The sequence below is a fragment of the Falco punctatus genome (assembly GCF_963210335.1).
Source record: "Falco punctatus genome assembly, chromosome: 8".
Taxonomy (NCBI): domain Eukaryota; kingdom Metazoa; phylum Chordata; class Aves; order Falconiformes; family Falconidae; genus Falco; species Falco punctatus.
This window is the reverse complement of record NC_137588.1, coordinates 30272787-30299995: the sequence shown is the minus strand read 5'-3', so window position 1 is coordinate 30299995 and position 27209 is coordinate 30272787. Positions and strand designations below refer to the sequence as shown.

General features: G+C 40.7%; 1 protein-coding gene across 8 annotated transcripts in view; it reads left to right on the top strand.

Moving 5' to 3' along the window:
• Positions 1–27209, top strand: part of CLASP1 (cytoplasmic linker associated protein 1) — a 185097-nt gene that overhangs the window by 94348 nt on the left and 63540 nt on the right. For 4 of the 8 annotated variants that reach the window (XM_080399735.1, XM_080399730.1, XM_080399729.1 and 1 more), the window contains exons 15-22: positions 133–192; positions 962–1039; positions 3546–3713; positions 4517–4566; positions 5699–5869; positions 15558–15665; positions 18990–19157; positions 24974–25081. In XM_080399735.1, coding sequence (XP_080255861.1) covers positions 133–192; positions 962–1039; positions 3546–3713; positions 4517–4566; positions 5699–5869; positions 15558–15665; positions 18990–19157; positions 24974–25081 — 911 coding nt within the window. The remainder of the gene's footprint in view (positions 1–132; positions 193–961; positions 1040–3545; positions 3714–4516; positions 4567–5698; positions 5870–15557; positions 15666–18989; positions 19158–24973; positions 25082–27209) is intronic. The other 4 variants (XM_080399733.1, XM_080399732.1, XM_080399731.1 and 1 more) reach the window with 1 other exon arrangement.

The following is a 27209-nucleotide window of genomic DNA, read 5'->3' as shown; positions in this document are numbered from 1 at the left end:
TGTCATTACTGAATTGAATGTCCCCAAAACCTTTGTAATAAAAGATGGCTGTTGTTTAGAGGCAGGCATGTCAAAGTCACTGTGCCTCTGTTAACTCTGAGAACTCAGAGTTTCTTCTCTTCCTTCTCTCAGGCGCTGTTTTGAATTTTTAGACTTGCTGTTGCAGGAGTGGCAAACACACTCCCTAGAAAGGTAAGTTCTGAAAACAAGTCGCTTATTTCTCTCCTGCTTAAGTCTGGGGAGGTTAATTCTGGAGAAAGGATAATCTAGGAGGTGAGATTATATCAGTTAACTCTAGTAGAGGTATTTCTGCCACAAAAAAAACCATGTACGTATGTGTGCACACACCATTAGTCTCGGTAGTGTGGCCAGTCAGAGCTCAGTGGGACTGTCCTCTATGCCAGCCTTGGGAAACCTGGCTGAGTGAATTGCTGAGCTCAGTAGTTTCTGGGGTTTTTTTTGTTGTTTTTTGTTTGGGGTTTTTTGTGTGTGTCTTTTCTCTTGTTTATTTTTTTCGTTTTGCACCCTCAAGTGCGATGATGAGTTGAAGGCTACTACACATCTGTCAGGAGCTTCTGACGCTTCAGTACTTCAAACTAGTGAACAGCGAAAGTAATTGTGGGAGAAGAGACTGGGACACCATTTCCTTAGCCCTAGACTGTGCAAGACTATTATTTAAGGGTTAAGAGAGTGTTTTTGCACCCAGGCAGTTTCAATAGCTAACTAAAGACTGACCTACAAAGAATGCTGCTTGTCTTTTCCTAGTCAGCCATGTGTGGGTGAAATAAAACTGACTTGTAAGACTAAATAAATAAAGGCTCCAAAGGATCTTACATGGCAATGGGAGGGTGTAATGAAGTATTTGTTCTTAAGAGACCAAGGCAAAATCAAATTAGTCATTTGTTTATAAGTGTGACGCATCTTTCTGCACTGCTGGATAATGTTTTTGTTCTTATTTCAGACACATATCAGTGTTAGCTGAAACGATAAAGAAGGGAATTCATGATGCAGACTCTGAAGCCAGGATAGAGGCGAGAAAGTAAGTAGAAGCTGTTGTTGGTGTCTTTTCTTCCTCCCCTTCTTTGCCCCTGTTGTGTTGCAAGTCAGTGGTATTAGTGTTGGAGACTGAAGTCCAGACAAGTTACATTCTCCTGGTAGCTGATGCCAGCTTTCCCTTGGCTTCAGTCAGAATGTGTACTTCAGCAGGAGATGTCAGATGAGGTGATCACATGGGGCTGAGTTATATATGTATCACATCTTCTAATGGTGCTTATTTCACTTTGTTCTTGTAATATTTTATGATCTTTTTGTCTGAGGAGGTAAAATGCTTACCTGAGTTGTTCAAGAGTCTACAGTTGAGAACTAGTTACCTTGTTTGTCTTTTTGATGTTTGAATTGCTTGCAGTTAACTGATGTTTCTTCTGTTTAGTACAAATATACTGTTATTTTCTACTAAGTTTTTCTTTTCTTTTTGGCCTGTACGCAAGACCTAGGATGGAGAATTGCCAGGCACAAGTATAAACTGGGAGAGGAGTGGCTGGAGAGCAGCCTTGCAGAAAGGGGCCTGGGGGTGATGGCTGGCAGGGGGTCAGTCTGAGCTGTCACCGTGCCCCGGCAGCCGGCGGCGCATCAAATGCGGCACAGGCAGCTGCTCGCCAGAGGTGGTTACCCCGCTCCTCCCCTGGGTGCTGTGTGCGGTGCTGGGCCCCACCGTGTAAGAGGATGTGAAGGTCCCTAAATGCATCCAGACAAGGGCAGCCAAGCCGGTGCCAGGGCTGGAAGACATGTCCTGTGAGGAGCGGCTGAGGGCTCCGGGTCTGTCTCGTTTGGAGAAAAGGCGGCCGAGGGGCGGCCTCACGGCTCTCTGCAGCTCCCTGCGGAGGGGAGGTGGGGAGGGAGACGCTGATCTCTCCTGCCTGGGATCCAGGGACAGGACACGGGGAAATGGTTCAAAGCTGAGCCAGGGGAGGGTTAATCTGGGCATTAGAAAGGGTGGTCAGACACAGGCACAGGCTTCCCAGAGGGGTGGTCGATGCCCCAAGCCTGTCGGTGTTCGAGGACAATGCCCTGAAAGACAAACTTTAACTGTTGGTTGGGCCTGAAGTGGTCAGGCAGTTGACTAGGGGATAGTTGTAGGTTCCTTCCAACCTACAATAGAAATAATTTATTCTATTGTTATTGATGACTCTTGAAATAAAAGTTCTCATGCTAGTACGCTGCTAAATGGTGTCCTAAATTAAGAAAATATTTTATGGCACATGAATAATATCTTTGTGTATATCTATAGGAAAATTAAAGGAAAAATATTTGCAATTAATTTTCTTCTGTTGAGCATCTCTTGCATTTCCATTAATGTGATTCTACTTATGGTAGTACACTATTAGGATCATGCTGTTATGAATAGAGCGCTACAGGAACATTTTTCTTCAGAAAAAGGATGTTGTAAAACATGAAATCAATCAACAATAAATTTTATTAATCTAAATGCTGTGTTATAAGCAGAGGTGTTTCACAGTAGGACTGTTTAAATTCTTTTGAAAGGGAACGTGCCCATCACTGAAATACACGGTAGGCACTGAGGCTTCACGGCAGGTGACTGCTTAAGCTGAAACAGACAGCAAGGAGAATGGCCATGAGACTTAAGAGAGCATGCTTAATTCTGTCTTCCCATGTTTCTTAATTAGCAGCGTGGCTGCTTGAGACAGAAAGTTGTTTACCTCTAATGATGTGAGAATGCATGTGACTTCTGAGGCTCTGAGGACTGGCTGTCACATACAAACAATTCCTGATTCATTTGAGCTAACAGTCTTACTCTTAAACTACCCATTAGTTGCCCGCTGAAAAGTGCTGAGAGTCTTGATCGTCTTTGTGATGAGAGTGAATGGTGTTAGCCATCAGCCAGGAGATTTGGGCCAGGGAGGAATTCTTCCGTCATTTTAAAATGCTCTTTTATTTTCAGCGTGGCACCGATCGGAAGTCTAGAGGAGCATCCCTTTCCTTTTCCTTGTTACTTCTTCCCCAAAACAGTCAACAGTCTCAGCTCAGTATGGATTTGTCTCTGCAGCATTGTAGGAGAGCTGTTTGTTAACCTTAAGGAAGAAAACAGCACCACCCGATGCTTTCCTGAATCGGGCCCGTGCATGTGTTTTCTGCTTTTGGTATGGTTTTGAAGTAGCTGTTGAGCACCTGGTCTCAAACTAGTGTCAGCTTAGTGGGTCTGCTGTCTCCCGTGTGTGGTAGACAGCCAGAGGGATGAGGGTTTCTTCTGAAATAAAGCTTTGTAAGCTACTTGAGTTTTTACAGCACACCAAACGGTGCGTTCCTCTCTTATTTTTGGTTTGTCTTTTGTGCGGTTGTTTGAGTAATACAGTGGGTTGAAGAAAGTGATGTACCTTACGTCAGTCATAGGGGCAGTAGATGACTGAAGTGACTGGGCCAACGAGCCCACTAATGCCAGTAGTGAAATGGGCTCTGACTGTACCTGTGCTCTGCTGCCTGCTAAAAAATGACAAGGAAACGCTGACAGTGTTGTGCCTTGTTTCCAGGTGTTACTGGGGTTTCCACAGTCACTTCAGCCGAGAGGCAGAGCATTTGTACCACACCTTAGAGTCTTCTTACCAGAAGGCCCTGCAGTCGCATTTGAAGAACTCTGACAGCATCGTGTCCTTGCCACAGTCGGATCGCTCCTCCTCCAGCTCCCAGGAGAGTCTCAAGTAAGTTCCTCCTGTGTCACTACCTCTCGATTCAAACAACTGCAGGTAGCTCCGTTGAACTGGAGGGAGCCATCACACCGTTTTGTCTCATCAGTCATCGTTTGGCTTAAGTACTTGGTTACTCCAAAATTATTTTTTTGTATTTAGCTAACATTGTATTAAAATAAAAGGGCAGCAAAACCCATTACGGGCTTTTAAAATAATAATAATTATCTTGACTCCATAAATAATTTCCTAGGGAGCTTTTTGCGCTTAGTAGATACTACTAGTCATTCCTTCTAGGTGTGCTTAAAACAATGCTTGGATTGAAATTCTGTGTTTAGCATTAATCTTAGAGGTGTAAGTCTGCCTCTTTCCATATAAGAGGGGAAAAAAACCCCATAAAAACCTAAATTTGAGTTGTAACTGCAAAATCAATATGTAACTCTTCTGTTGAATGTATTTATTTTAGCTTCTCTTAGGGATATAGTCAACTTAAATAACAGAGATTTGAAGCCTAAGTGTAAGATGTATATGAAAAATATCCGTAACTTATTGGTGTTACTTTCTAAATCTACAGAAAGCATTCTTAAAAGTATCTTCTTACTCAAGTAATGTGCCTACCTAGTATTTTTTTTAGTGCTTTTGTAAGTACTTTGATGGCTGTGCTGTGTTTATTCTTAAATAATAAGCTTTGTTAGTCTATTTCTGTATGTAATTAACTTCCTTTTAACTCACATGTATACTGAGGGAATGGAGTAGCACTGTTACTGATGACTATGAAATACTAGTTTTGTTTAATAAATACTTACTTTGATTTCTAGCCGTCCATTGTCTGCCAAAAGAAGTCCTACTGGAAGCACTACATCTAGAGGTGAGAATAGTAGCTGAAAAATGTGCTCAGGTGTTGCTGAGGAGGTGTGATGTATTAGAATTCAAAGAACTTTGATCACTGTTTACTGCTCCTTAACATGGCAACTTTGTAAAATTTTTAATTAGTTTTGAGCTGTATACTACATCCTGTGCATCAACTGCTGATAACAACGATGCTTTTGAAAGTTAGTAAATCTGTTACTGCTTGCACCAGAAGGGAAGGCTAAAAAGCCTCAGAAATTGTGGCCAAGGTATGTTAAGCTGTGCAACAGATGGAACAAGCTACTGCTGATGCTAAGGTGTACAGCTACATAGTCTAATGGTGCATTCCGCTTTAAAGTTTTCTGTCATTTATTCTCTGTGGTTTGTCTGCACACAAGTCCTACAGTGCTACATTCCATCTCATTGCTAATGTTTTTACTGTCAGATGGAATATTTAGGTGCAGCTTTCCTGTCCTAAGTAAATGCATACAATAATAATATATTTTAATACAAAATGTAATAGGCAAAACTTTGTTGGTAGAAGATGTGCTGCCTTCTACACCTGACCGAGATCAGATTCTGGCTGGTTTGTGTATACAGTACACCCTACTGAGACCTTGGATTCAAGGAGATATTGTTGTGTAACCTACTTGATTGTGCACACAAATGCATGTTTGCTTGCAGCTGAATAATCAAGCTTCATGCTTAAGAGGGTAAGCATCAACAAGTGATGGGAACAGCAGGCCTCATGAGAAGATGAGGTGTTGGGAAGGAAGTTAGTAGAACCTGGACTGAAGGACCTGCAGGTCTGTTTTGGCCAACGACTCACAAGCTGGTGATGGCTACTGTGGCTGAACTTTCCCATCTAGGTTCTGTTAGAAATTTCTTTATTACTGGCCTGGCAGCCTTTTTGCTTTCAGCATTTAGTCTCTCATAAAGTTCTTGGAGGTAGCATCAGGTCAGCATTGAAATATCTTTGCAGGCAGTGTGGGGAAGCCCACATTGCCCTGATAAAGCATTCTTAGTTGAGGTAATTCAGTGCCAGCAGGGAGCATTAAAAATAGTACATTAAACTGCTTGTCAGGCTCTTTGAAGCACACAGCTCAAAAAATTAATCTTCTTTATTCTGGATCTCCCACTCCCATCTGCAGCATCTACAGTAAGTACAAAATCTGTGTCAACACCAGGATCTCTGCAGCGATCCCGCAGTGACGTCGATGTGAATGCAGCAGCTAGTGCCAAGTCAAAAGTGACGTCTTCTGGAGCATCCACTCCCTTCAGTTCTGCTGCAGCCTTGCCCCCAGGCTCATACGCATCACTAGGTAAATCTACATGTTCTTCTACTCTTGCAGTTAGCTTTCTTTACTAGCAGAAAGTGCCTCGTAGTTTTATTTGGATGTTAAACTCTTAACTAGAAGAACATATCTCCGAGGTAGTTACCAGCTCTCCAGGATCAGTGTGTGATCCCTTGCCCTTTGGGATTAAGGAAAAAGTTTGCAACAGAACTTGACTTGAAGCTTCTTAGTTTCTGAATTGTATAATAGTCTGCGTCTCACTCTTCTTTCTGGGGAAAAGCAGATCTTACTGTGATTCTGGGACGTTTCTGAGGAAAATACTGCTCAATTCCTTTTGACATGTCCCACTCTCTCTTTTCCGTCTCTTCCTTCCCTCCTTTCCTGAAACTGGTTTTCCATTAATTGTTTTATACTTTGAATAGTACATCTTAGTTGAGTATGATCACTTTCTGGTTTACAAAAGCGAAAGATGTAGAAGCAAAGAGGAGAAATCGGCAGTCCTGTTTCACCGCAGAGGATATAGGTATCTGTTCCTCATGCTACTCTTTTTAGATTTTAACTACATATCACGTTGTTCTCTCAAAGCGTCTTAACATCAATTTCATGTGTCTCAGGGTTTCTTACAACAAAGTTTGCAATTGATCTTTCTCTCGTGGAGACGCCGTTGAAGGAGGCATGGAGGAGGACATGCAAGGCGGTGACTGACACCGTATTTGCAGAGCTTCAAAACACCTCTACTGTTACGAGTAGAGCTGGTCATCTGAGATAGTTTTTCATTCTGGTGGTTTCATACTAATCTGATTCCAGACTTTTCATTGACTTACCTTTAAAAGAGGGAGAAAAATCAGAAATTGGTGATCTTGATTTAAGCTGTGAGAATTGTCTTAGCACTAAGTCACATAAGAAGTTGCTTCTCCTTAATGTAGGGCATTTGGTCTTTAAACTGATGAAATATGCTTTGTGAATTAGATAGGGATGGTTTCTATGGATTCCTTTTGTAGGCAGGTTTCTCTCGTACCTGGAACACTTTACCTTGGCTTAAATTTGTTGGTTGTATTTGGTTCAGGATTCGAATTCTTACTCTGATTTCAATTGTTCATGCTTGGGTTCAAGATTTGGGTACATTGCAGTGAAAATGTAATGCAGAATGTGAAGTTGATCACATAGTAGTGTGCTTCTGAGCTTACAGCTGCAACATTTTTTTTAGTCGTGCTGTGTGCTGGCTTCAGTTGCAAAACTGCTTTTAAACAATCTTGTGTCGTGAGGAAGAACAGAAGAGTGGGGGAAGCATCTACCAAAGCAGGCTTTGTCCTTGAAGTCAGGGAACTGAATACAGTATTACTCTTGCCCTTAAAATGAACTGTAGGAGAGAAGGAGCTAATGCACTCTAAGTGATGCAAACGTGGCTGCTCCTGAAGGAGTATGCGTCCTTCTGAGCTAGTAGGGACATTTGTCGCCAGCACATTCCTGTGAGAGAAATGGTGAGGCAAACAGCAAAAAAGGAGTTTGGCAAAGGTTGGTTATTGCAGGAGGGAAAACCTGCAAATGTGTTCTTCAGATGTATCGAGCTTTGATTTGCTGCTCAAACTTTTCTTTAATTTCTTTAATTGTGTTAATTTTCTTCACGTATTTCTGTAGCTAATATATAGTGCCCACTTCTGTTCATGTTACTGATTTTCCCTATTAACCCTTTCCTTATTTTTTTTTTTAATTCGCCTAAAGATGGTACTACCACTAAAACCGAGGGTAAGCAGTCTCTCTGTGTAACTGAGGTGTGTCCACAGTCGTACTACCCTACCTGGTCTCTGTTCTCAAAGTGTTATCTGGCTCTCATCCATGTTCACTGGTGACCTGCATGAAGTGTTGCATGGTTGTCCTGCTCATTTTGATGCCATGGGGTATTCTTCACTTTCTCTTCAAGATCCTCCCTGCTAATAGGCACTAGTCTGCTTTTATGACTTGACTTCTGATCACAAAGTTATATGTGGATTTCTGTATTTAAAGCACTGCTTTTGGTTGAAAGTGACCTGCACACAGATTAAAAAAAAAACAAAAACAAAAAAACCCCCACCCAAACGAAAAAAAAACACCAAACCAAACAAAAAAAAACAACACAGGGCTTGTGTTTTCTTGCTCCATGGTTGTAAAGGTTTGCTGTGTTTTTCCATCCAAAGCTCAGGTCGCAACTGCCAAATGCTTTCGGGAAGAGACTGGGCAGCAAGAGAATTGAATTGAGATGATCACATGGCAGAAAAATGAGGACAGTAAACAATGATCTCTAGGGAAGGAATATTTAGTCAAGCTCTTTAAACCTGAGCACTCTCTTTTTGTTGTTAACTGTCTGAGTGAGATGGCTTACATCTAAGACAGCTGGAGGAAAGGCTTTTTTTTTTTCAAGAACACCAAGCCTGCTAGTTTGGGGGGGCCCCCAGTCTGTTCCTCTGGCTTGTTGTCAAAGCTTGTTCTTTATTTCTTATTTCTCAAGCAAAACAGATCCCTGGGAAATCACTTTTTCTGAGGTAGACAGGAGTTGAAAACAAGAATGTCTTCTACACAGAATGAGGACACCACACACCCCCAACAAACCCATTTTTTCCTGATGCAAGTCTCTTTTCAAGGGATCTATTACTGTCTTGTGGGCCTGTGCTTGTATCCTTGATGGCTGCTTGTATTTGGGTGTGGTGGTCTGAGAAGTGGCACTGTGCTCTTGTGCTGTGTGTGGTTTTTCCTTACTGTTGTTGATGGATTGATCTATTATTTAGAGGGAAAGGTCTCTACTGTTTTTGGGATTAGTACTTAATCTTAGTGTTGAGGGGTGACCTGGCTTTGCATCGTGGGCAAGTGTTTGTGCTTTGTGATCTGTCAGTGATAAGCAATATGAAGTTGGTCTGAACACCTGTATTTCTAATTCAATAACGAATTAGGTGAAAGTCCTAAATTGTTCTAATGCTGATACTTCTTTTTATTCATTTTTTTCTTTTTCCTCTTTTTTTCTTTCTTCTTTTTTCTCCCTTTCTTCCCAGTTCTCAAACCTTTCCATTTTTGGCCTAGCTTTGAAATGTTGAATGCTTATTGTTAATTTATGAAATACCCAATGCAGCTCTCAATCCTCTCGTAGACTGTAATAATATTTGTGGAGGCTTGTTACAACATCTGTCCTCTGGAATACCTTTATTTTTGGTTTATTCAGTACTTTATTGTCATAACGCAAAAGGGTGAGGGTTTTTATGTGGTTAGTTTTTTTCAATTCAGCTACATTGGAAGCAGATTAGATTTGGTAAAAATCTGTAGTAGAAGCCAGCAAGTTGCTTGAGGGGAAAGATTGTGAGATGAACTTTCAGAAATGGTTTGTCATCCCCTTAGTGTTAAATACCAGATCTCTGATTTGCTGTAGGATTCTCTTTTTGCGTGGGGAGAGTGAGGATCAGGGAGAATTACAATAACATGACACACTATAGCCAGCGCACTTGAAGGACAAGTTTAATCACTGTTTGAAACTCTTCATTTTCCTTGGAGACAGCTGAGGGAGAACCAGCCTTTGTTCAGGATTGAGTGTGTCCTACAGATGGGTTTGAGAATGGCAACATCAGAGAGTTGGCAGAAGACCTAAGTTGTCAGGAACTATGAGGAACGAGAAACTTTATATTCTTGACAAAACTGTAAAAATTAAGGGGGCGGGGGCAGAGGAAGACAAAAAATATCCCCTTGCTCTGAAAATACCTGTGTGTGCAAGAGACACTCTTGGAACATAAAGCAGAAATTCCATCCACGCTTGTGCCCCTGTTTTTTGGTGTTTTGTTTTTTTTTTTTTGCAGGTCACCAGTAAGTAATTTAAGAGCAAATCACTGTGGGTTTTTTTTGTGGTTCGGCTTGATGCTAAATCTGCAGTCTGGTTCCCATCAAGGCTTTCTGTAGCTACAGTGTGGAAGTTCTGCACCTTCCCCTCAGCTGGGAGCCAGCATTGTGCAAACTTGGCAGTTCCCTTCTGCTTTGCCCTCAGTTCTCCTCAGTGTTTTGTTTTTGAGCCAGATATCTCAAAAGAGGAGCAGGATAGAGCAGGTTATGCCAGTGGCAAGAATACGAGTTAAGAGCCGAGCATCAGTCCTTTGGTTTTAAGTAGCATCATCCCAATTGACAGACGCTGTGGAAATGCACTTCCTTATGGAAAGGTGGGGTGAGTCTATATAGCGTTTAAATCTGTGCAGGTCTTCTGCTGCCTCTGTGCTGCGAGGACATGTCTTCATGCAGTGCACAGTTATGTCTTGATTGCCCAGACCCTTCGTGTAGCTTTGCAGGCAGAAAGTTTGTAAGATCTAAGCCTTTATAGTCTTGGTTGGGACTGTACAGCTAGTGCTATACAGGTAGCAGTTGTGCCACATTTGTTATGCCTGATTAAAAGAAAACGTTAGAAATTTTTCGGCTTGTTTTATCATGAAACAGCTTTTCAAGGAATATTTTAAAAAGGTGCATAATGCTTTCAGTACAGAATAATGGTTCAGAGTGTTTCTGTTAGCTATCTGCCTTTTTTCAAAGTGAGCATAAAGACAAGCCCTTCAGACAAGCCTTTCCCAAAAGGGGAAAGTATAAATGCTGCTCTGCCCTGAAACTGGCAAGTTTAAAACAAAATCAGCAGTTTCCAGAGTCAGTGGCACAATTAAAAAAAAATATTTATTATTCACCAGAAAGGAAATAAAATCTGGTTTGTTGTAGTTTTCATATAACTTGGGCTCAAAAGGAGTGATCTGCTCAGTTGGACATCTTCAGCGCCTTACCCAAAGGCTTTGGGAGTAACACAAGTTTTAAGAAATCACCCTTCTTGTTTTCTTGCCTGCCTTAAAGCTCTCTCTTGCCTTGAATGGCAAGGTTTGAGTCAAAGGTATGACTGAACGTGGTATCTTAAATGGAAATGCTCAGGTAGCAGGTTTCTTTGTTCTCTTGGTCCATCCCTTTGCAAGCGCTGACTTGATTTGCCTGTACTTGTCGGTGCAGGGCAAAGTGGTGCCACTATTGTTCCCTCAACCCTCTGCTTTGGAGGGAGTTCTTGTGCAAAACCCAGAGGCAGTATATGCTGATGGTTTCCAGTAAGGGTCAAGTGCTTCTCAAGGGAAAGTATGGTGCACAGTTGAGTTGTATACTAGTATAACGTTGGACATGTGCTAAACGTTCATGGAAGCCATTCCACTGGTTGCTGTAAAAAGTTGTTTACAGATTTATGTGTAAAGCATTTTTTAAAGTGACGTGTGTATGTCTCTCAGATGTCCACATGTCATTTAGCAGTGACAGAGCTAGAGGGGTCCTAGAGGCTCTTTCAGGAATGTTTTTTCCAGGTAGGGGAAGAATCCAGTGCTGAGTAACCTAAATGCATTAGCCTGGTCTGTGGAGAGACTATTACTGTCCCAGTGCTTCCATATATAACTTATGTGGTTGTAGGTATCATTACTCACAGTATGGAATGTTTAAAACAGAGTTGTGGAACTGTTATATACCATTTCTAGACCCTCTGAAAACTGCTTTCTTCAGTGTAATGTACAGGCTGAGTCTCACAAAACCTATGTCTGTTCGGAGCACTGGGGATGGAGATGCTGCAGTATCCACCCAGAGGAGCTCAGAACAACGCTGCTGGATGAAACTTCTTGTAGTGCAAAAGTGTTACCATACAATCTTCCTTCACTTGAACCTTTTTAAAAACAAAACAACCCTCCTAGGTTTAGACATGTGTTAGAGATCTCAGGGTTGATTCTGATCCATTGATTGTTGTAAAAATTACAGTAACTTTAAAAAATAAACCCCAGACCTCCTAAAAACTCCACAAATGGTTTCTTAACACAAAGCATTTATATGGAGTCTTTCAAAATACTTTCTGTACCAACAACGAAGTGTCACATGTCAAATTTAGATCAAGGGTATTTTTTATGGAAATACTTTTATGGGTTTTGGAAACTAGTTGAGGCAGTATTTTTCTGTTCCTTTGTGCTGCTGTTAAGATGCAGTAATTCTTTTAAAAGCAGCAGAAAAATAATGGTTATGAAATATGAGTTGCTACATCTGCAGTTTGAGCTAGGTGTGGAAACAAACCAACCTGAAAGCAAAGACGTTTTGGGAGGGGAGGTGTTTGAGCTTAACAAAAAAGAAAGTCTGAATAACTTATTTGATATGTTATTTCCTGTCCAGCTTGATATTAGTTTTTTCTGTCTGGTGTAGAACAACAAGAGATAAAGCCATGTGAATAGTCGTATGTGCAAATGAACTCTTGAATGTGAATGCAGACTCTTGTTTGCACAGGAAATTCTTAAGGGAATGTTTTAGAGACATTTGTATTGTATAGATGAACTTCTGTATATATATGCTGTACCTGGTATAATATATATTAAAAAATATTCCTATCTTCAAGCCAGACAAATATTAATTCATGTTACATTACTATAAAACAAGTAGGTTTTGGATATCAGAAGACTAATTGTTGTACATGTTGTACCTGTATGTGAAGACAAGTACATGTTGTACCTGTATGTGAAGATAGGAAACGTGTCACATCTCTTCCCAGGGTTTCTATCTTGTACAGATTTGCCTAAAGCAATTTGGAGTTCCAAGTGGTCATTTTTTGTTTTACAGCTAAAAGCTGTACTTGGCTAGGAAAAACTTCATCTTAACTTTTTTTTTCTTGAAGAGGTGCTTTGAGACACTTATTTTGAGCCATTTGTATGCTGTAAGTAAGATTAATTATCTGTATGATAAAATAAATACATAGTTTTTAAAGTTCAGAAAGTAAAACTTTGGAAAGTAATTACAGTAACAATTATGCTTCAGGGAATACGTATAGCTGGTATCAGATGGCACCTTGTCCTTGTAACTGTGTGAAGAATTCGGGCTTGAATTTGAGAGGCATTTTTCCCCCCTCATGTTTTACTTTATCCCATGGACTTCAAGAACACAGTACTCCTAGGGTGAGCTGTTACTGTGCTATCACAGTATTTGTACCATTACATCATTTTTGCATCACAAATTTCTAGTTTCTGCTTCTCCTGTTATCATTTGCACAACGCAAGCCCAGTGCAGTGCTAGTTCACACACTTGTCAGCCTCTTTAGAAGGCTGAGAAAACCAGTATCAGTGTTGGGACTGTGTTCCTCCAGTGCAAGAGCAGCTCTCTGTCTCACATCGTTCTCTGATGCCCATTAGGCCAAAATCAGTGTGCAGATCTCCCAGTCCAAAAGGAAGCAGAAATTTTGTTCCTGGGCATTCATTCATTCAGAAACTGCTGAAGTTGGTAGGGGTCTGTCCACTGACTCTCAGGGGTTTCAAAATAGGGCTGAGGTCTGTGTTTCTAATCCTGCTGATAAATGTGTTAATTAAGTTTGACCATTTGGTTCAGTTCTCTTTCTTAAAGCCCCCAGAACTGGTATCAGAAGCTAATCTTGGTTTCTCTTTATATGTTATTTTAAGGTTTGTTTTTCCTAAGGTGAAAAAGTCACTTATTACATACTGTCCGGCTCTTCTTCTTCTTAGTCACCTGCTGATAAGGTGTGTGTGTGCGAGGAACTTCTAGATGCAGAAAGAACACAAGATTTTGAGGATCTTGGGTGGCCTGGACATACAAGCACTAAACGTGTTTTCCAATAGTGTTTGTTACCGTAGTGCTAGATTTCAGCTAGTTACCCTCCCGGGCTTTCTGCAGTGCCGAGGCCTTCTGTTGGCATTCTGCAAGGACACAATTCCATTACTCGTTCCTAAGACTGGTCAGGTTTAACTTCTTGTGTCACTGTTTGGTGCTCCTGCTGCCACCAGTGATGCCCTCCTGATGTGAAAGACGGAAGGAAGCCGTGAGGCTTCTGACAAGAGCGTGAGGTCCTTCTGCCCCCCTCCCCACACACGCCTGCTCTGAAGCCTGCCGTGGGGTCTGAGGGACCTGCCTGGTGGCAAGTCGCAGAGTGACTCTGCCCATCTTTGTTGCTATGCAGGTGCCAAACCTGCGAGGGATGGGAGAGGGCCGAGGGCCGGCAGGAGCTCTCAGCTGCCTCGGGCTGTGTGTCAGGCTGACCATTTGTAAGGGGCAGGTCATGTCCTAGAGCAGAGGGTACCGACAGCTGTGCTGGTGGTGAGAAGACTTTGCAGCCAGTTTCATGACTGTTGGACCCATGTGGATGTGCTCCGAGCTTTTTAGTTAAGGCGGTTAAAAAATGGTTTGTTCCTGTTTTCCTAGTTTTATGCTAATGATTTCTTCTGTGTCTCGTCTACAAACAGTTGCCTGAATATAGATACAGGTATCTTGCCTACTGAGCTCTTTTAAAAATAGATGCTGGTGGAGAGGTTTGAAGTACAGCTGTCTTGTAGGCTTTCCCCTGCAAACAAGTCTAGGCTTTCTTAGAGTTCAGCATCTTGTCGCTTTGTGTCTATCAGAAACTTGCAGACCATGTTGTGAATCTTTTGAGAGCTCAGAGAAGAGCAGAGCTCCCAATCCGTTCAGCCTGGGCTGCTTGCCATTGTCTTGTCCTGCATGTGTACCTTCTGTGGCTGCTTTTTTTTTTTGGGGGGGTGTGGGGTGGGTAGGTGGGGGAATCAGAGTGTGAAGTGTATATTTCCCTGTTCATATTTCTTTATATGCTTATGGTGGAGACAAAGGGCAGGAGATTAATATCTATAACCAGTGGGTGCAGTTGTCTAGACTCTTCTCTTACCTGTTGTGGTTTTTTTCCTTTTATTATTGTGCCTGAAACTTGAAGTCATCCTCTGAATGCAGTGTAGCACTGGCACGAGTCCTGAGAAAGAGCTTCAAATTTGGCTGAGAACTGAGCTGTTGAGAAGTACTGATGGAGGCTTTCTTTGTGTTGCTCTTAATTATCATTTCTTTCCCATTAACTAGAGACAGATAATTGAAGCTTAGCACTGGAAAGAACATTCTGTAGGAAACAGTCCTGCCCCAGGAAGGGGATGAACTGATGACCCTGTAAGCTTTTCTAGCTCAGATTTCTGTGGCTTTTTCATGAGGAGAGGACAGAAAAAGGACCAAGAACACTTTGAGACTTTATACCCATTCTCTGCTTAAATAAAGAGCAGACACGCAGAATCATTTTTCCACAACACTGACTGCATTAAAAGGGACTCTTCATTACAAGTAAAGTTACACTGATCCTGGGATAAATATGAGGGATCTGTAAACAGCAGGGAAAATTCAATGAGCCTGAACTAAAAGCATAGTCCGGCTGCATTGGCGGACTCTTGCAGGAGTGCATGCCAGCTTGCGCACATAGAGCAGGATATAAAGCACCAAACTGCTAATTGGAAATCCCAGCGATGGAATTTGTGGGGGCATCTGTCACACCTGTCTCTGAAAGGGTGATCGCCTTGTCAGCAAGTAATGATTTGATGCAGGAAGCAGCATTTAGGAGACTGAAATTTTTGTTGTTGATCCTTTGTAAAGAAGCTACTATAGAACAGAAACAAAGGCTACAGAGAGGTAATATTTTTTTAATTAAAACTGGCTGATAGCATTATAGAAAGCAAAGTAGTTTTCGGACTCGTGGACCGTGACTGTTTCCACTCCCTTCCCTGTGTCTCAGCCAGTCTAGTAAAAGATGTTGCCTCCTTTTGTAAAACTCTTCTGTACCCTGGTTAATTGTGTGTATAGCAACCCTGCAAGCATAGAACAGCATGTTAGACACTGCTGCTGCTTTTGGAAGAAACCTATTGACAGTCTGATTGTCTTTGCATTCCTCCAGGTCGGATTCGTACAAGGAGACAGAGCTCTGGCAGTGCCACAAGCGTCACCTCAACACCTGCTGATACCCGAGGCCGCAGCCGGGCTAAAGTTGTTTCCCAGTCCCAGCGTAAGAAGTGTTTTATCTCTGGGGGAGCAGAACAAATAATTATTAATGAGTTTCTCTTGACTTGTAGTAGCATCAGCTGAGGATTGGGCTCAGTTCTGCTAATAATGTTTGGACGTGTAACAAAGTGAATCCCCCCCCAGGCAGTGCCTGCTCTTCCTGACAAACAGGGCCCTGAATCTGAGTGCCTAGTTGCTGCCTTTTTTTTTTTTACCAATACTGCAGCAGATTTTCATGTTTCTGTGATGTACAGGACTAAACTTGCACTGAGTCCCACTGAGACACCCTCTGTGTCTGTAGCTGACTGCTGTCCTGGGTTCTTGCCCTGCCAAGCTTCTCCTGCTTGTGTGACTGTACTTCTGTATGTGTAACACGTGAGCTGTCTAAAGTTAATGGGATTTGGCATCAATTTTAAATAGGACATTACCTATTTTGTGTGGATACGGGGGAGATGGTTCTGCTCGCTGATTCTCATGACACATCTGTGCTCTCTGGCTTCCTGGCAAGGCATGGTTTTCCCTTAGGAGCCATATATACGGTGCTGCTGCATGTGTCATGTGTATCTGAGGAGAGTTTTATCACTCAGATTTCAAAAAGGAACTAGGGGGAGGGAGAAAGCCACTCATGTTTGAAGGACCTTCAAGCTTGTGGGTGACAGGAGATGGGGTTTGTGGAAAGACCTATTTGTTTTGAGGACTTGTCTTGCTTTGTACCCCGATTTAAAAGCCCTTCTCTGTTCATTCTCTCATTGCTTTGCTCTGTCATGCTGGAGGGATGGAGAAGCAGTTTATAGCATTGTGTTAGGCTGGGAAAGCTGAAGAAGCAACTATTGTATTCAGGATGGGGCCAAATGGAAATCTTTATGTTAAGATCATGAAGGAATCTGGGCTTTAGTATGCTGATGTAAACTGATTTTAGGCTTTGGTATTGCTGATCTAAATTTATTTCTTCAGTTTTGAACCTAAAACTGATCCAAAGCCAGAAATGACCTTTTTTCTTAAACTTAGTTTGCTGAAAAATGGTCAGACGAGATGAGACAAGTCTCAGAAGTATTTAAAGAATAGTTGAATATCCAAAGTTTTCAAAGATTATGGGCTTAGTTTTTTTAATAGAGTGTCTTAGGAAGCTTTAGGATGGTCACATCTGAACCTGCTGCCTTGGTCTGGTTTGCTGAATCCTATTTCCAGCTTAGCCCAACCAGATGTGATCTTTATCCTTAAGCCAAACGTTGCATGAAAGAACTTATGAACTCAAATATAATACAGTCACAGGACCAAATCCTCCACACCCACACAGTGGATAACTCTGTTGCAATTTTGCATACTGGGCTGAGGTGTAATTTAGAGCAGAACTTTGGGTCTCGGTGTGTCGGTTGATGTTTAGCTGAGAAGCTGATCAACCTTGTGAAATTGTTGGTCACGTCTGCACATTAACTCACTGCATTCTGCAGAGGCTTTAGGAGTGACATGTTTGTAAATAAATCTGTCTGTATTGTGTATAGCATAAACCGCATGCTGAACGCTGTATTGTCTTGCTGTCTTTTAATCCACTTTTTGCCTGTCCTTTGGTCTGCCCTCATAATCAAGGATCCAGATCAGCTAATCCTGCTGGTGGTAAGAAACGTTTTCCCTTTCTTGCTTTCTCATGTTATTTCCTTCACATTTTTTAACTGCTAAACTTTTAGCTTCCCTCACTTTCTCCTAACTATGAGACTTAAAAAGCATTTTCCTAGGGTCATAAATCCAAATGTGTATGGCAAGTGATTTTTGCTTTCTCATAGTACTGAAGCATGGTGAGCGTACACTCTGCATATTGAAGCTGGCTCATTGCTGCAGCTTAAACCCCAGGTGCTAAATTCTTCCAGTTAGTTCAGTACAGCCCCGCTGACATCAGTGAGATTGCAGCAGCATAACTGAGAGAAGTCTTTGCTTTTAGGCTGTGGGTGCTGTCTGTGACTGGCATCTGTCACGAGTATTCTCACTTGGGGCAGAGCAGGGCCAGCACCACATACAGTAGCAGAGTATATGATTTGATTGATTCAGAATGACTTTGACCAAGAAATTGGATAGGGCAAGAAAGTTAAAATAATGTATGTATTATGATATTGTCCATGAGATCAATAACATTGCGTATCTTCTTAAGGCAGAAGAACAATCTTTAACTCTTTCTACTTATAGTATCTGGAACTGAAATTTATGAGATGTGTAGATACTTTACAAGAAGAAACAAACATGGATATTGTTTCAGAATTTGAGCTTTCCCAGTATGTTCTTGCAGCCTTTTCAAATATACTTTCCTGGCTATTTTAGCAAACAGATTGAATGTCAGGAATGGTAATATCAGCAGGAAATTTTCAGTGACTTACATATCTGAAGAAGCAAAAAAGAGTCTTGAATCTATTACTCGCACAGTTCTTTATGATTACCTTTAAGCTAGCATTAACTTAATTTTTGAACAATTTACCAAATCAAGATCCACAGGACAAAAAAAATTAAGAAGTTACTCAGTTCATAGAGTTAGTCAGCAAGGCTGTTTCAGATAGAATTACCTACTGCAGCTGGAAAGTAAATATGTAAATAAATCTCGGTTAGTAGACTGTCTTGCTGAGAAGAAATGTAAACCTGCCATGGGCTATTTAAACAGACAAGGAAAAACAGGCTAACTACTAGACTTGCTAAAATTTTTCTCCAGTAGAAAAATAACTAAATAGCTTAGATTTAAGCAATCAGATCTAAGCCAGCCAGCATCTCTACAAATGTGGCAGGTCCCCTTGATTTACCCTTTGTCGTGCTGATCTGCTGCTGTTGGGATGTTTGATGTAATTTTCCTTGGCTGCATTACTGCAGGAAAGCATTGCCACCACTGCAGCGTGGCGTGAAGATGCCCAAGCTACTTTGCAGCAGGTTACCTGTGCCAGAAGCCAGCATGCTGCAGCATAGCTCTGCACACAGGCTAATTTGTGTTGCCTCATGAGGAGGAGAAGCAGCCTGCGAATTCCATGCTGCTGCAGTAAGGCTGCTCCTGGCACCTCTGTAAGTTTGTATAAAGCCAGCTGGGTTATTCATACGCTGCACTGTCTGCTTTGGTCTTGGATCCCAGCTGGGCAGTCTAGTTCATATAGGCAGGGTTGTTGATATCAGTGTTTATTGTCCGTTGGCTTTCCTCAGTCTTCCTCAAAAGCCCATGGCGAGCACTCCCGTTAGTTTTCTGAGTGATTTGAATCAAACCCTTAGATAGAGCTGATTGTCTTCCAGTTTTACTGTCAGATTATGTAAAATCTTGGGGGGGGTTTAATTGTTTCTTTCCTTATTTCTGGTTCTCTTCTAGCTGGTAGCCGGTCTAGTTCTCCGGGTAAGCTGTTAGGAAGTGCTTATGGTAGCCTGAGCAGTGGAACATCCAGAGTCCAGCCGGTGCCATCATCTTCAGAGAAGCGCAGCAAGATCCCTCGGAGCCAGGGATGCAGTCGAGAGACGAGTCCCAGCAGAATAGGACTAGGTAAGAATAGTCGCTGCAGTGACACCCTGACCAGCATGCTCGAAGGAGGGACTTTCCTGCTGACTAGGAAACTTTATGTGTTAATGTTACTCTTCTGAGTTTTTTCAGCTGGTAAACTAATGTGATTGTGGTTTGTAGGAGTGTAACTCTAGTTTTCCAGGTTGTGAGCTATAGTTTCAAAGTAGGCCTGAAGATGTCATGAGATGTCTTCTGTTTGAAATTCAACTTGAGTGATGTTATTAGATCAGGCAGCAAAACCAGAATAATCATCACAGCAAAAATACCTCATTTGGCATCAACGGCTTAGTCCTAAGATGAGTTGAGCAGTCTTTACAGTCAGTTGGAATCAAAGGCAAAAAGCACCTCCTTGGATTATTTTTAGAAATTTTGCAGCTTAAATGGTTTGCTTTGTTCATTTTAATACCTTGGAGCCACCTTGTTAGATGGCATTTTAGACATGCTTTAATTATGCTACTTCCATATTCTTGTCTCAGTGACTGTTATGTAAATATTCTATAATAGTTTTTTTCAAATTTATCAGCAGACTCATGTTTTTTAAGTCAGGTGAGTAAGCATCGTTATATATGAACTTTTGTGTATCTGAATTGAGGTGAAAAGGCATTCAGTGTGTTGTCTGAACAAGTAAATACTGTTTTCATTTTTAAAATGGATTTTTTTTTCATAAGTTTGAAGCTTATATAGGGGAAAAACACTTTAATACTGTTACTAAATTATTTTATATCTCCAAAGAATTTACTAGTAGGCTGAAATTGAAATTATAGCCCTTCTGTTGTCAATTAAATTTCTAACTATTGCCTTAGCAATTGTATTTTACATTTAAGCTGCCTTTCTATTTAGAGTATGTTGTTAATAGGGAAGTATCTTATTCATTCTTCAAGTGTATTGAAATTAATTTAAAGCACCTGAGTGCATATACTGTTACGATTCATAAAAAATATTACATGTTCATTGTGGTTATGTTTTCAAATTCAGTGTTTTTCTCATGTCGGATCTATTTTATGGCCTCAGTATGAATACATTGTGCTTTTCTGTTTGTTGCTTCTAAAATGTAAAGTGCCTCCCAACTATCGGAGGCAATTGTTCTGCTATCACTCTGCAGAACAACACTTTTTTAGAAAGAAACAAAGAATGATGGATAGTAGCATCACAAATGCTTAAGCTGATCATCACATTATGTGGTTTGATTGGAAACAGTCTCGAGCATCTGAAAGGAAATTGCCATGTGTAAAATCCTCACTCTTGGGTTGCCTGCTTTCTGGTATATTATGTAAGCCTTGAATTCTTTTGAAAGTGAAATTTGTATCTCCTTGCTCTGATGTGCTCCCTGTGAACACAGTCAGTGGTTGTTCTTTGAGAGTGGGAGAGAGCTGTCAGATCTATCGGATGCATGGCTTCCACCTGCCCTGCTGGGTTGATGGCCACAGCCTGTTCTTTTGGGCCGTTATGGGAACGGGAGAGTCTGACACTTCTATTTATTGCCTTTACTACTCAGTTGCAGAAATTCTGTCTCTCTATTGGATCTTGAAAATTGTAATATTGCCTTGGATGGAGATAGCTTTTGAGCTGTCATCTTTATACCATTATTCCACTGTATTTATTACTTTATAATATATACATAGTAGCTAACAGTATTTTATGCTTTCTTATTGTGTTGCTTCAGTCCCTATGTTTCCTTGACGTTTTTTCACTTGTTCATTTCATTAGACTCCCACTCACCTTGGTCCTAAATATGTTGATAGACTTTTCAGAATCTGACTCAAGGTGCTTGAGCACATATTGCATCTACATTTGATGTCATATGCTTGAGGCTTTCTGGGATTATGTATTTGATACACATGTGCTTATCCCATGGGCTGCAACAGCTCCTAAGCCTGTGGTCACATTGCAGCGCAGTGGATGTTGGACCATTGCGGAGATTGGGCTGTTAGAAATGGGTAGTTCCTGGATCCTGTTCATAACTCATCCATTGATGTGTAGTTTTTGCAGGGGTGACTGGGAGCTGCAGCTGGACCAGTGCTGTGTGCACAGGATTAAGCACACAAGCGCATGGGTCCCTGTGTGCAGTTGGCTTTATATGGGAGCCACCACTGGACTTTCTCAGGCCCTTCTGGGACAGTAACAAGCTGCATGTGGATGCCTGTTAGCATCAGTACTTTGCTGCTAGCTTAGATCTCCATGATGGCTGCAGGTATCTGTGAAGTTTGTTCTTTCTGTATGCTGGAAGCCTTGAAGTAGTATGATATTTTCCAAGAGGCAGCACAACAAAACACATTTGGCATGCTGAGGTCCTATGGTCACCTATATGGCCCTGCTCAGTGATGCTTTTCAGCTTGCCTTTGCTGTCTGCTCAGTGGAGATTTAGTAGTGGTGATACCCTGTCGGGGAAGGAAGAGTACAGTCCACTTAATCTGGAGCTTTTCTTTGGGCCTCTTGGAGGAGATCTCAAAAAAGGTGATGTCCACTTTCCATGGACTGAAAGTTTATCCTCTTGGAGTTAATTCTGTTGGATGTTCAGCAGATTGGGTGGCACAGTTGGATCTGAAAGGAGTGAGAGATTTGAGGCTGTCATTCTCCAAAAAGTGGAGCAGGCACAGCTAACTAGCAATTTCATGCAGCAGCACTCTTTCTGTTGGCCTTTTGCTGTGTGCTTCTTGGAAAGCTGAAGGCAGTTCTTGACTTGCCTCTATTGGCTGTACCCCACTGCAGAGCTTTCCTTTGGCTGTTTTGCAGCATTTACAGGCTCTTTAAAATGCTTGTATTGATGGAAAGGAAGTGTCTGCTGGTGTTCAGTCTTTACTTAAGAATCGGTAAAAATCACACCCTAATGAAACACAGGTCTTTTTTCCAACTGGTAGTTTGGTAAATAGGAGGCACTACTGAGTTCTGCTGGTGGTGTTTGTATCTGTTGGGTTCCACTGGTTTAAGACAGCCTATTAGTATGTTTTAATAATGGTGTGAACTGTATCCAACTGCTCTGACTTTCCAGATGAATTTGGTGAAACTGAGATGTACCTAGAAAGTTGGGATTTTACTGAAAGCGACCTACCCTTGTCCTGTGCTAAGCTCTCAGTCCAAAGCTGGCTGTGGGCACACTGTCTGCTTTCATCCTATTTGCTCCTTTTAATCAGTTTTGCTACTCATTTACTTAATTTCTGTTCAATTCTTGGGGGCTGGGAATTCTGAAATTGAGACTCGTGTCTGTCCTCTCTGCCTTTGCTGCCTGCACTGCGAAGACAGGCTGTAACAGTATGAGAGAGTTCTCTAAATGACAACACTGCTGCCTCTCGCTGTTGGCAGTGTCCAAAGAAAATACTCTGAGCAGCGGATACCCAATGTTCCTTACGCAACACAGCAGTAAAAATGTAAGGCAGGTGCCTGGGAGTCCACAACAGACTGATCATTCAGTTCTTTTTAATCCATTCTTTTTTTTCCTTGCTTTTGTATTTGTATCCAGTAACATGTAAATCTTCGTTTGACCATTACTCATGAAGTACGCAGTGTTTGTTTTTGGGTGCTGTGTTTGTGGAGTCAGTATTGTGCTTCATCCGTGGCATCGCCCTGCTAGTCTGTTCTCATGCAGTTAAAGTGCATTTTCTTCATATTTCATGTTGCTGCTGTTAGCTGTTATGGAAGGAGAATGTACTGTGTGCATCCGTTAATTTTTTTAGTCATTCACATCTCTCCCTCTCTAAAGAGCCTTTGCTGGTTTTAATAGGGTTGTGTTATAGAAAAGACTGACAGATCTTCTCTACTTAAGAGAAATGACTGCTTGTGCAAGCCTGATGTGAGGCTGCCATTATTTACATATAAGCATGAGACCCAAGAATGAGGTTTGCTTCTAGAGAGTCCTCAATTTCGAGCAAGTATTTGTGTGGAAGATTTTAGAGTGTTACTTTCACCTGTCAGTTTTTTTCTTTGTACATCTGAGATGGGATTATTGTACTCATGGACCATAATTTCATCCAGTTCATGTAATTTAGTCTGTCTTACTTAAGACAATACTAACTCCCTCAGAAGTTTTAGACATTATGGTGATCTAATCAACTTGGTCAATATGTCATCTTGTATTGTCTGACATCAAAGGTCAACAGTCAGAACCATTAATTCATCTGAGAGATATGAGCTGGGTTTTGCAAAACTGGGAGGGATTTGACAAACCAAGAATTGGGCAATAGTCTGTATTTGAATTTTAAAGCCTAAATGTGAAGGTTTCTATTTTGTTCTGTACTGTTTTGCTTGAAAGGGTACTAATATACCCAGTGTATATGAGCCCACAAAAGCACAGTAGGGGAAATTCATTAGCTCGAGTCTAGGCATTTAAGTTCTGTGTACAAACCAATAGAAATTTATAATATGTATGTTTTGAAGTGTGCAAATGGCACTGTTTTTATAAATACAAGGTTACTGTTAAAGTATTAGCATAAAGCAGGTTCACGTTATGCCTGTGCCTCTGCTACATTGTCATCAAAGCTGGTAGGTTACATTTTAGTCTGCGCATGAGAAAATTCCTTAAAGGCTTTTCTTTAACAGTCAAAATACGCTACTGCCTTTTCAAAACAGCAAAGGAAATCCCCCTTTGGTTATTAAATCCTTCAAGGTAAACTCATGATAATTAACTGCTATTGCTTTAGTTAAGAACACATATCCCCTCTACCGGGCATAAAGCTTATTAAATAACTTTCTGCAAATGTCTTTCATCAAAATGGCACAGAATTTTCAGAGAAATAATCTGGTTCTAAATACCTACAATTTTTTTATAAAATCCTAAAAATCAATTCCTTGATGTTAAGCAATCTTCTAAGGGCCTAGCTCTGTCTTTCCTACTTGGACAGAACTTCAGCTAAAGTCAGGTTGCTTTTTACCATGAAAGCAGCTTAATCTTCTGTCTTCTGCTTTGTATTTGGCCAAATGAAGAGTGTGCATATGATGCATTCCTGTGATGCAGCTGATAGGCAGGAGCCTTATTAGGTTGTGGGAAGTTGAACACTTGATAGCTGCCAGACTAAAGATAAGTCCTGTTGATGTAAGATTTTGTTGAAGAATATAATTTAAAGCTTCCCTTAAGTGCATATAAGTTTCAGCCTGTGTGCATATAAAACCATAAATACAAGGTTTTAGAAACGTTTGAGGAGCAGAAATGAGATAACTTCTGTTAAAGATCTGAAGCTGCTTCTGTCTTAAAATTCAAACCACTGTTTAACCTGTCTTTCAGGTATTCAGGTTCTAAATGCTTTTTCCCAGTATCTTCCATTGGAGAAAAATATCTCTACAAGTCTGTACAATACACCTTTTTTTCCTTAGGATATTTGTTCATGGCAAAACTAGCCTTATGAAAGGCAAATTGATGTAAAAATAGTATATTGGTATTATGAGTACTTTAAAAAATTTTTGACCTGCTGTTTTGTTCCCAAAGGGTGTTTATCTTAACGATTAAGGAAAATATATTCCAGAAGGGTTTCTTTCAGCCTCATCTGTTTTGCATGTTTTGTAACAGTAGAGCTCCCCTAAATGATTGAAGATTCCTGCTCTACCTGAATAACAGAACTTGGATTGCTTAAGGGAAAAAAAAAAAAAAAAGACTGTCAACCAGACATTTAATGCTGCTGAAATTTCACATCACAAACGCAGTTCAGCATGTAAGGTAGTTGGTTTGTAAAGAGCCTGAGCAGGCTGCTGCAAATTAGAATTACTAATGTAATAATTACCGTAACTAACAGAAATGTAACTTGACTTTGAGCTTTCTGTCCTCATTAAACTTGTTCACCTTCTCTGAAACTCTCCATGCTGCATGCTAGCACGGAGCAGTCGTATCCCCCGACCCAGCATGAGTCAGGGGTGCAGTCGTGATACCAGCCGTGAGAGCAGTCGAGATACAAGCCCTGCTCGGGGCTTTCCTCCACTTGGTGAGTACATGTAGGCATTGGAGCTTTAAGGGTCAATTTTTTTTTTCCTTTTCCCCTTGTTGTGATTGCCCTTTCAAGACACTGCCAGGTGGAATGAGCTGTTTCCTGTCCTCTGTTGGATTCCTGACACACTCCCCATTTCCAACCCTGTTTCCCTTCTGTTTTCTTCTGCATGCTTCAATTCTGGTTCTCAGCATTTCACTGTTAGAGGAAAGTAGTTTAGTTAAAACTCTTGTAATTTGTAGTTTTGTTAAATCAGCTTGTATGGGGCTGCTGTGCTTCAGTTTACAGCACTGATGGAAATCTGTGGGAGAGCAAGCCTCCGTTTTCTAGGTCACAGTGAAGTAGTCAGTAGCATCGTAGCTTGTGGTTGAGTGACTTAACTATTCATTGTCTGATTTTCTTACAGCTAGGTACTGTAACAGTATATAATTTCTATGCTAAATCCTCCAATAGTTTTTTAGAGTTTTTACATGACAGTGTCAATCATCAACTAACAAGTTGCACATGCCATTTTGTAGGAAAAAATTCCAAGCAACCTAAAATCGTGGAAAGGCTGAGGTTTTAAAGGAGCATCATTAATGTGCAGCTTAAGTGTACAGTACAAATAGAAAATCTCATTACGCTTACCACATGCAGAAGATTTTCTGCACAATGCTGCAAATAGCAGGATACTTAATGTTTCTGATCAAATACCATATCATATGTTCAACCCAAATACATTACTTGTTGTATGAAAGACTTGTCATCTCGGACATGAAATATAGGTACTCTCCAGGCCCTCTTTGTAGTAATTTCATAGCTGTGCATGTGGTATTAAAAGTGAGAAAAAAGCTCTTACAGATTTCTTCAAGGCTGAAGAATGGTATTACAGGATCTATTTTGCACATCGTGACAAAATACAGGTATATGCTTGTGTAAGTGGAACATAGCATTTTGGGCTTAATGCTACAACTTTAATCCAATATTGAGAAAAGGTTATGAAAAATAGAGACAAATGGGCAAAATTTTCCTGTTTGCTTTTCATACTTGATTAATATACTGTACTTTAATCTTTTAAATTTAATAAATGTTGTCATTATTGATTTGGCTATCAGTGCAGAGGCTGGTTGTCTTTATATGAAATCTTTGGCAAAAATCCCATTGATTTTGATGATGCAGAGTGGAATCTTCAAGTTAACATTAGAGAGGTTTAGCTTCATTATTTTGAGCTATAAAATAATTTATTTGCATTATCTGTAGTATCTCAATTTTTTGTGAAAAATGGGAGGAGTTCAGCTTAGCATTCAGAACTTGGTTCATAGCTCTTTAAGATAAATACACGAACTTCATATTGATTAAATGAAGCTGATTTGATACCAGCAGAGCCAAAAAGGGAATGCAGATACACAACTGTAGCTTGTTTTTATAGTTACCTGCCTAGCTTCAGTTTTCAATGAAGCTTTTTTTTCTCCAGCCAAAGTGTATAAGCAGGCTGGATTTCAGGGTTAACTTGTCAGTGTTCTCTGTCATTGTGCTGTGTTTTGTTTATTTTATTGAAAATACTTTAATTGAAATACTGACTTGAGCCCTTGTTGTGAGAAATTAATGCAGCGTACCAGAGTCAGTGTGACTTTTGTACACCACCACCACTACTGAGTCTGACTTGTACACTGACTATAAAATCTCAGTTACAGATGCGTATTACACTGTTTGTAACAAACTTTCTTGTGGGGAGAGGATCATTTCATTTTAGCTCATGACATATAATTACCTGAAGATTAATGCATTTCTAGAAATACATTGTTATTAAGTCATTAAGGTAATGTGGGGAGGAAGTATCAATGTAATAGTAACCCAGTATAGTTGTTAACCTGTTGTCTTTTTTTCTTGTATTTTCATTGAAATGCTTTAAGCTCAAACATGTTCATGAACTTGCTAATTATGTAGTGTGTAATTCATCTGAAAGAAATTCATATATGTCAGTTTAAGCCAATACAATATGATTCTGTTACAGTATTTCTAGAATCCAGTTAATCTAACATTAATGCTAAGATAATATAATCCTACTGTGCATGGTCGTTGCTCATAAGGACTTACTTGTATATTAGTGAATTATAATTAAGCTAGCTGTATGTAAATGACAGGA